Source organism: Asparagus officinalis, chromosome 2 (assembly GCF_001876935.1).
Source record: "Asparagus officinalis chromosome 2, Aspof.V1, whole genome shotgun sequence".
NCBI classification, from domain to species: Eukaryota; Viridiplantae; Streptophyta; class Magnoliopsida; order Asparagales; family Asparagaceae; genus Asparagus; species Asparagus officinalis.
The window spans coordinates 12249529-12260354 of NC_033795.1; the positions used below are offsets into that span (position 1 = coordinate 12249529).

At 30.4% G+C, this 10826-nt stretch overlaps 1 protein-coding gene across 1 annotated transcript; it reads right to left on the reverse strand.

The window, feature by feature from the left end:
- Positions 1706-6458, reverse strand: LOC109830292 (GPN-loop GTPase 2). Its single transcript, XM_020397515.1, has 10 exons — positions 6262-6458; positions 5361-5405; positions 5184-5263; positions 4980-5054; positions 4382-4485; positions 4082-4238; positions 3890-3977; positions 2994-3066; positions 2777-2907; positions 1706-1970 (listed from the first exon to the last, which is right to left on the reverse strand). The coding sequence occupies exons 1-10, from the start codon at positions 6351-6353 to the stop codon at positions 1916-1918; spliced, it is 900 nt and encodes a 299-aa protein (XP_020253104.1). The 5' UTR covers positions 6354-6458; the 3' UTR covers positions 1706-1915.

Genomic DNA, 10826 nt, shown 5'->3' on the forward strand with positions numbered 1-10826 from the left:
TTTCAAACCCTTGTCCCTTTCCTCCTCTCCTCCCCCTCCACCTCGCTTCCCCTCTCCCCTCATCCTCCTCCATTCTTACCTTCCTCGCCTCTTTCCTCTCCTCATCTTCCCTTCCTCCTCTCTCTCCACTTTGGTTGCCAACCTCCTTCCCTCCTCTTCTGCCACTAACCATGCCAACTTTCCTCCTCTCCTTTTTTTTCTCTTGGGTTAGACTGAAAGGTATTATAGTTATTTCATATAAAAAAAAAAGAAAACCAAAAAGTGTGACCGTGAGAGCATACAAGCAACTAAGATGGTCTACATAAAAAAGTAAGGTGATAGGCTGTATTTTGGGCATAAGCTCAGGTGGTTTTTATAAGATGTTCAATACAGATCATTTTAAAAGATCTAAGGTCCTTAATAATTGCAATTATTTTGGCTAGGTTGAAAAATCCAGAACACAAACAAATAGAGTATAAATATATTATCTTGAAAATTTTTATTATAAGTAAGATCCATATATAGCTATTGGTATATAATCTATCCTTAAAGTTTATTAGCCTCATAGGGCATCACATTGGGAAACTATTAGATTATTAAATTGTGTATGGTATGAAAATTAGGATACTATATCGTGAATTTGCGTAAATTAGAAGACCAATAGAGGATTACGATGAGAATCAAATTATTTATACAAATTACATTTTTTTGGTAGAAGGGTCTTGAGTTCATGTACTATTTATTGTAAACTGTACTTATTATGAATTGACCATATGGTATTGACTTTACTGATGTTAATTTTAATACTTTTGATTAATTATACAGGTATCTATAGACAATAAATTATTTTAATTTCTCACATCTATCTATATCTATACTATTATATAATGGAAATAATGAGGGCGGGTCAAAAATGGATGAAAGGTGGAAATTTACTACATTTCTATTGCATTTGAAAGGGTAGAATTGTAATTTTATAGAAGTACTTTTCCTCTCTTTTCTTGTCTTTTTCTCGTTTCTAGAACTTTCTAAAATGTTGACATGAGATTATTATTAAAACTTACTAATAACATATCTATTACATTGTATATTATAAGAGATATTAATATGAAATGACAAAGTTCATTTCCAAATAATGAATATAAACATACAATAAAAATAACAATTAGAATCGCAATATGTGCCAATGTATATATTATTGGAAGTGTGTAGCTAGATAGTTAGGCTAAAAGTAATTAAAATAAAAATTTGAATAGAAAATATAAGGAAAAAAATTTGACTCTTTGAAATAAAATTATGTAAAGGAAATTACGCCATCACTCAAATCAAAATTTTATCAGTCAATTGCAAATAAGATAAAAAGGATATAGCATATCAACTGAACAAACATCATGAAACCAGATGGATGGTTTGCTTTCAGGAGTAAAATTTGCCTTGCATTGAAAAAAATCAAACCGTGGGGACTTAGGCTCTGGTTGTCCATATGCTCAACACAGCACAATACCAAGAGTCATGGCATGGAATTGAATTCTGGACGGTCTGAGTTTCAAGGCCTGAACGAGAGCAAGCGAGGGTGGAAATAAACTCGCAATTGCAAAAGTTCAGCGCTGGTAGAAACACATGCCAGATTAATCTAAGGAGGGAGAAAGGCTTCATACCGGTACAATTCCTGCCGAACTTTCAGATGTCCTTTACAAATTCACAACAACACAAAACGCAGGTCGAGCGAGAAACAAAAGATCAAAAAGGAAAAGAGAAAATCCAAACCATTTACATGCCTACAGTTAAATTGCCTCATCACAATTATACTTTCTCACACAAAGATTTAAGTGACTACAGATGTGCCAAATTATATTTCGAATTCATATGGAAGTTTGGAAAACAGGTGGGGGAAAATATACATATTGGTACGTTGCAAGCACCCGCATTGCTCCCATCAATCTTTAAAAATTTCATCATCCTTCATATATTTCTCTTGCACTGCAGCTGTTGTAAGAGGCCTTGTTAAGGAGTACATGGAGATGTTTTTAGCTCGAATAATACAATTTCCTAACCCTGAAATATGAAAGAAAGCACGGCAGAAAAAGGACGAGAAATGTTTTGGGGTTTCATTTAAACCCCAAAACATTCTTACCAGGCTGGTTTAATTGATCGTTCGTTCTTTAAATCAAATTGTTATTGTAGCAATAGAAACAGAACTGCACTTTGAGTGCATAACCTAAAATTCAAGGTTATCCTAGAATGTTCAAATATTATCAACACTCATCCTTTTCTTGAATGTTGACTCTTTAGCCTGTAGCCAACCAACGTGACCACAAAATAAGTAGTCATCTAACAGATCCAAGATCAAATTTGACGTTCACAAAACAGACAGATAAATTTTATGGACATAAATTTTGCATTTACTTTATATTTTAGACCCATAACCATGTTGCACTTGTATGACTTAACAAGGAAAAATGTCAAATGTGGAACATGTATACATAATTCAGAGGACTAAATACAATTCTGTTACAAATGAAAAACAAGGAAATCCTAGATTTATTTGAATAATCCTAAAGTTCCTTCCACTGCACAAAAATCCTATGTTAACAGTGAAAGTTACAATTTTATACTCACACATCTCCTCATGGGTTGAGTGCCCTTCTTATGGGCTATTTATGCAACAATAGGTTGTGAATTATCATTCATAATTGGTAAATTTTGGAATAATTTATTGGTGATATATGTCAGGATGAAGTACTAATAGTTGATAATAAAGTTGAAAAAGTGAAAAGAAGAACATAGAAAAGGATATCTGTAGTAATCCCAGTCAAGAGGAGCAGCTGCAATTTTGCTGAACTCCACAACACTCCCCTCTATGCCGGCAAATATATATCCATTGCTTTTATCTATAAGCTTCACAAGATTTCCAACACTTTCTTTGTCCTGAGGAGTAATAAATTTAAGCCAACATACATTCATGAAAAAAGAAAAGACCCGTAAAATCAACAGAAAATAAGGAAGAAAGTAACCTGAATATCTAAAGTTGAGAAGTTAACGAGGCTAAAATCTTCAATGACATCACATAACTCCTTTGTTAATTTCCTGCAATGACAACCAGACAGTTAAAAAGAAAACCATGTTGATAATGATTGACACATCATTGAAAAAACGAAAACAAGGCACAGGAAAAGACTTAATCAAGTTGATAAATCAGAGATTAACAGAATATTCATCACTTTATCAGCGCTATCATGAACCATGAAATACGATGTATCAAGTTTGTCAAGGAAAACAATGCTATGCTGGGAATAGAGGTTGATGTTAGGTTCTGGATCTTTACAAAAGAACAAAAGAAGAGAAATGGATCAGGCAGTAAGAAATTGAACGGATAAATTCCTAACTAGCTATTCAGAGGATTCTGACTAGACGCAATAATTCCGATACTCGTCTATTTTGATTTATAAGCATTTCTCAGATAATATTGAGAACAGGTGATTAAACATTTTTATCAAAAAAGCAAATAACAGGTGGAAAGATGAGGAAACAATGAAATAGTTGTAGATACATCAGAAGTGGTAATTTCATATCAGATTCAACATCATTCTGTGTCTTTGTAGATCGTGCTTCATCAACGGAGCTGGATAAACTGACAATTTGTCTTCATTAGCAAGATATACTTAGTAAAAAAATGTTTATTTATTAACTAAAAAACAAAATTAAGAGAATCTTCATTAATAATATTCAGCACACTTATAAATTGCTAAAAGAAGGGGACTCCCACAATAAAGGGGGGGAAAAGAAAATTGACCAACAGGATTTTAAATACACGGAACAACGATCCATCCTTCTATAAGTTGCTTGTATAGAATAATGCAATAAAATCAGATTAATCCATAAGGGAAAATTATAACATGAAAATGCATACCTATACTTTGCTGACCGAGGATCTTGATCAAGATGCTGCTGCAAATAAGACAGATCTAGAACATCTGTATAAAAGTCAAGATTGAACGCTGCAACGGGCAAAATGGAAAAGCAGTTAAAATGAGGAAAATTCACTTAATAGTAGTGGCGAAATCATACATTGATATCAAATAACACCAACTGTGGACCATACCCAACTTTCCATAGCTCTCAATTAGATCAATCTTTGATAGAACATTGATGTGAGGGAGTTCCAAATGAAGCATAGTTGACAGTGAGAGAAGCAATGCGCTGATGTATTTTCCAGGATCGCAACATAGATGGGCATCAATTAAGTGAACGGCAGTCAACTAAACATCATAACAGGTGATCAGTGAATCTAGACTATCTAGTACAAATGTGCTATAATATACCAAACCCCAAAAAAAAAAATCTTGTTATATGAGAGCCCTAATACTATTGCCTTATAATCACTTGAATTCAATGACCATACCCTGAGATTCATTGCCTTGATGAGCTTAGAAATAACATTCCTTGCATTTGCATGAAGGAAGAAGAGCTCAACCTGGCCAGGAAAATCAAATAGAAGGTAGTGATCTGCAGCAACAGGAGAAAATAGTTAAGGGCATTACTGGTAATAGCTTTAAAATTTACAACTATAACTGCAGCCTTGTACATGAGAAAATGATATGCTATTTGTTGTGAAAAATAACAAAAATGAGGAAATCGTATAAAACTACTTTAAAGTGTTGAGATATTTCGCAATGGATAGTAAAAAAACATTATGGAGAACAAAGTCTCTGGGACGGCTGAAGCATATATTGTGGTGAATTAGCTTGTATGCAGTTTGCATAAGGAGACATAATAGATAGTCAGTAAAGGCCACACTTCCACCATTTTCACAGATTAAATATTGAGCATATATATGTTTATTGTTCAGTTCTTTTTAAAATAAATCATATTTATATGTAAGAAAGTATTCTAAACTTTAACATGTAAAACGATTATGATGCTGAAACCAACTATCGTCGTATACATAAGTTATGGAAGTCCTGTAACTAAAACGTTTAAAAGAAAAAGGTAATGCCTACCTTTGATTAGAGGTTTCAACTTCGCCTGCAGCCAATCAATGTTTTTCTCCAAGTAATCCATGCAATAAACAAGGCCTGGTTGGTACGTTTACTGGGAAGTTAGTAACATATTATGCATAATAAGATCCATCCACGTAAGGCAGTAATAAACCCACTGGAGAACTAAAATTACTAGTACAACAATGCAAAGGTAGCAATACTAACCTCCATTGGGTCCAAGAGAATGCTCAGCCATCACATCCTCGAGTTTTATAAGATCCTCGATATTCACAGCACACTCATATCTATTTATTGCGTAAAGTAAAGGAAAGCTGGGCGTTTCTATAAGATTGCTACTTTCCATTATTAAACCGTAAAACAACTTTGGTAGGAAAAGGATACGGTAGTGCGTCATTTGCAGGATCTAAATTAATCACGGCCACTTTTCTGTAAGCAAAGATCAAAACTCAGCTTTCATATTCGCAATGTAACAAAATATTGTAATTAAAGAACAGATTCCTGGGACAGTAAATGGTTGGCAAGAATTTTAACCAAAAAATAAGAACATGCAAAAATGAGAAAAAAAAATAAAACGGTATTATCCTAGGTTGTCAGCAAGAACTGTATATTTTCTTATCTCCAATCAGGAGAACAGTGTAGTATAATGTTATAGTGTGCTGGAGCAAAAAATTGACACAAACATAAATTCCTATAAAGTGTGTCATTGTCTAAGGAGATACATGCAGAATTTAAACATGAAATATAATCTCATTTTTGACAAAAACCTTTTACCTTCGACATATGCTAAATAAATTCAAAGGCTACAATAACACAAAAAAATGTTAATGATGTATATCAAGATGTGCTTAACTCTTAAAATTGCATCAGTTGCAGAATGTGATGATTCCATCTTCAGTGCAATTAAACTCAGGCCAAGTTTGTTAATGGCTTGCCAGAACCAGAATTCCGACCAAACATGGCCCAAATTAAAGCCAAATTGATCAGAGTTAAACCCATATTGTTGCACCAATCGTCTCAACATAAAGCAAAGATGATAATTGTCCATTACCCAAATAAATATGATAAACAACTGGAAATTCCAGTATTTGTTTGTTCAAAAGTATTTAGATGGGCTGATTCAGGTCACAGTTACGAAAGTTCATTCAAAATTTTTTATGGGAATTCTAGATATCATGGATATTCAACAACTACTACTAGTCTTATCATGCTAAAGTAGATAAAAATAAATAAATAAAAATTGGATTCTGTAATCGGAGAAACAAAATATAGAAAAGGGGAGAACCTGCCGATGAGCTGGAGGAACTGCGACATTCCATTACAGTACGTTGTCTTGCCGGAGCCCGGAGGTCCGATCACCACCTGACCAAAAACCATCTTTTATCCTTAAAAACCCTGATTTCTTTCAGGGTTTGGTAAAACCCTAATCGAGAATTATGGGGCAGAGAGAGCAGAGGGGGCGACGGCTCTGGAGTTCTGAATAAAAAGGGATTTTGTTTATAACCCCAAAGTTCTGATGCCATTTGTATAAAGGCTTATTTTCACTTTGGTGCCCCAAAAGTTTGCCGTATTTACACGTTCACGCCCCCTAAATATTTTGTGACGCTTTGATACCCTAAAGTTTTAGTTTCATTACCCCTTTGATACCTAAAGGTAACTATTTAAACTTTGACCCGCCAAAGGTTGTAACTTGCAAGCACATTTCATTTTTATGCCCCGTCCAAATTCTATTAGATTTTATGTTTAAACTATATCATACGCTTACCCATAATACATTTAAATTCATTTTTTTTTCCCGTTACTAAATATGTGGTACAATTTTAACAGAAAATCTAGTAGGGTTTAAACAAGAGTATCAATGTGAAAAGAGATTGAAACTTTGAAATATCAAAGTGTTAAAGAAATACCTTATGGTACCAAAGTGAAATGGGATTGAAATTTTTGGAGTACTAGTTGAGATGCACGTACAATGCACGTGGTTGAATATCATGAGTTGAGATGCACGTGTAATGCACGTGGTTGAATATCATGATTATTTAAATTAATAAAAATATAGTAAAAATAAAAAAAATAAAGTTTTTATGGGATTGATCATCAACTCAATAATCTCTCTCTCAAATAAATTATTATCATTATTTCCTTCAATCCAGACTGTGGCTACGCGATCTACTATTTATGAGTTATAAACACATTAATTTAATACAACATATCTATTTATTAGGATCTTGGAGTCTTCAAAAGTTGGATGATCATTCAATTCGCAAAAGAATTTTGCATATGAATTTACTTACAATATGTCCACTAAACTTTTAGTTGTGGTTTGACTCATATTCATGTTAACTTTTAGTTGATGTTTCACTTATATTTATATTATATAATACTCTCATTCAATTTTATAGCTCATTCTTTGTATTATAGAAGTAAAACTGAAAGTATGAAGAATTATTTTCTTACGAAATTAGAATAGAAAGATTATGATATATTTCGCCATGTGCTCTAAATATAATTTTTTTTCTTTGATGCAAGGTCCTTCAAATCTTATCCTAAATGATGTGAATGAAAAATACTATTATAACTCACTTGCCTATGGCAATTATATTGTATATAGGATACATAACTCATCTAGAATATCAATATCTCCTAAGTGGATTTTACTGTTATGAGAGCAACATGTTAGAAGCTCGTATTCAAACTTTTTGGCTCTATAAAAGACACAAGAATTTAGAGTGCATAGCTTATATATCGTAAAGAGCATATCGATACATGAAGAATTTTTTCTAATAATGATATTATTACAATGTTATTACTATTTAATATTAAATTAATTTTATTATATTAGATTATACGACCCTTTTTAATAAATTATAAAGTATATACATATAGAAACCTTGATGCTTATAGCCAGTAGTTGGGCTCCACAAAATAAGTTAACTTTATATTGTAGTTTCCTATTGTAGTTTGCTATTTATAGTATTGCTGGCAATACCATTACCTTTCTTCTTTATCTTATTATTTACATTTTTCTTATGTAAGATCTCTTTTGCTAATCATTCAATTGGTTATATTCAATTTTTATAATATCAGAGGTTAGAATATTCTCTTCTATTTAAAAAGTATTGACATGATTTTTTAAAAAATATATACATATAGTAACAATAGCATATACTTCAGTGCAACTCAAACATTGACTTGAAACCATTTAGAGTGAGGTCCTTTCTATGCAAAATTGGTGATATAGTGATTACACACTCTATAGAAAATAATGTATATATCTTCATAAAAATTTCATAATGAGTGACCAACTACAATCATCCTAACTTAAGCATAAATAATTATTATTTTAGTTAGTAATTTAATACACATGACTATAGAATAAATCTTCAGTAAAAAAATGAACTAAGATTGTATTATGCTCTAGGTAAATAAATAAATGTTATTAGAGCTCATCTTTATATTAAATTTAAAAGTAATAATTTAAATTATTAAGCACTAAATGTTAGCTCATGTGAGAAAGTAAACTAAGCTATGGTCTATATACGTATATAGTCAATCAATCAAACGTATTAAAATTATAATGATCACAGTCAAAATTATATGGTGGATTCACATTAAATATAATTTGTAAAAAATAATACATTAAAGTCAAAATCTTTTTAACCACTATATAGACTGTATAAATTTTTTTACATATATAAACTATACTACCTAGGAATAGTGATGTGCACACTTAACTATGGTCTAATAATCTTAAGAATGGCTTATTCTTTAATATCATTATTAATTAATGTATATGTGCATTACACCGAAAATAATGAAAATTTAGAAAACTACAAAATAAACACCCTAAAAAGTTTTAAAAAGTATAAAAAAACACCCTAAAATTTATAATTTATAGATACACAAAACTATTAAACATTACATTCGTATCAAGGAATTACAAAAAAAAATCATTGAAAATTTTTAAACTTTGGAGGGGTAATTTGCAATGTACTAAATTTTAAGGGTATTTTTTATAAATTTTTAAATTTATAGATTTTTAATTAATTATGTTCTTTTCAAAAAAGTTATGGGTAATATTTACCATGAAAAGTTTTTTCTGAACCTATACTTTTAAAAGGTGTATGATATTTTTTATAAAATTTTAATTTTCTAGGGGTTATTAGTAATTTTACATATTCATTTTAGTATCTATAGGTAAAAAATTCTCATAGAGTTTTTTTTTGTAAATTATGAATTTTAAGAATTTTTTGTAATTTTTTAAACTTATAGGCCTTTTCTACAGATTATAAATTTTTTATAGACTATTAATACTTCCTATGCTTTCAATTTATTAATGAATTTAAAAATTTCAGAGTGTTTTTATAAATTTTGAATTTTAAAGAATTGTTTGTAATTTTTAAAACTTTAAGGGTGTTTTTTTATAAATTATAAATTATGTAGGGGATATTTATAATTCCTATATTTTTAATGTACTGTTAGGTCAGAAATTATCAGGATTTTATAAATTTTATAATTTTTAGGGTGTTATTTTATAATTTGTAAAAAGTTTAGAGTGTGTGTTGCAAATTCCATAAAATTTTAGGGGTTGTTCGTATTATTTGTAGGTTTCTAGTATGTTTATAAGTTTGACATTTTTAAGGTGTTTTTTATAAATTTTAATTTTTAGGGGTGATTTTATAATTTTTAAAACTTACAAGATATTTTTTCCAAAGTTAAAAAACTTTTAGTTTCTAGTTAGCATATATTTTTCGGATATCTCACTGAATTGAGATAAGTAAAATTTATAATATTCAAGATGTTTTAATACAATTTTGAATTTGTAAGGGTGTTTTTGTAATTTAAAAAACTTGGAGAATATTTCTACAAGTCCAAAAACTTTTAAGTGCTGGAGTATATGTTTTTTAGATTTCTCTGTGAACTGAAATAAGTAAAGGATTTGAATTATATGAAACATATCTATTTTATCCAATAACATGTTAAATCTCATTATGAATAGAATAAATCATTTGGTTACCAATTCAAAAAAGATAAGATAATTAAAAAAGATTAGGATAATAATGTAATATTCTAAAAAATCAAAGGGTAATATTGACCATATAAAGATTTTTCCAAACTCGTACTTTTAAAGGGAGTATGATTAAAGTGTTAAAAGAATAGGGTTACTTTTAGAAAACTCTCTTCAACTATAGGGGTCGTCTCATAAAACCCGTCTTAGCTATTTTAACTCTAGAACAACCCCCTCAATTATGGAGATACTATAGAACCCCCCAGCCCAATTTTAACAATATAGTTATCTCACCTTAACTTTTCTCACTTAACCCCCTAATCTAACATAATTTAAATCTTAAAGAAATAAATGATTTAAAATGACCAAATTATCCCTAAAGCATTTATTTTTTTACCATATTGTTCATTTTTAACTCTTTTTTGTTAAAAATATATTCCATTTTATTTCCCTTCTCTTCTTGTTCCTCCATTTTCATTGCTAGGTTTACGTGCAAATCTAATTTTTTTTCCTTTCTATTTTGAAATACTAGACTTCTTTTATTTTTTGTTTATTCATGCTTGTAATGTTTGAAACAATTGAAACTTTTAATTTTTTATAATATTAGTTTCGCCATCAAAACCCATCGAACCGAAACCTAATATTTTAATTGGGTTGGGTTTTTAAACTCACATAAAAATTTTTCAACCAAGGGTATTTTAGTCATTGCACAGTTCAAATTAAAATATTATGGGAGTTATTTGGGAAAACTATAAAGATAAAGGGGGTTTTGTGATACACCCCATAGTTAAGGCGTTTAATCATATTTTGAAAGTTGAGGGGTGTTATCTACAACACCCTAAAAT

Bases quoted from the DNA above. Each gene is read 5' to 3' on its own strand.
- LOC109830292 (XM_020397515.1), bottom strand. From the start codon at position 6,353: ATGGTTTTTGGTCAGGTGGTGATCGGACCTCCGGGCTCCGGCAAGACA. The intron at 3,067-3,889 runs GTATGCATTTTC...TTGTCATTGCAG, and splicing joins CCTCGGTCAGCAAAGTATAG to GAAATTAACAAAGGAGTTAT. The intron at 1,971-2,776 runs ATATCCTTTTCT...AAGGCCTCTTAC, and splicing joins CTTGACTGGGATTACTACAG to AACAGCTGCAGTGCAAGAGA.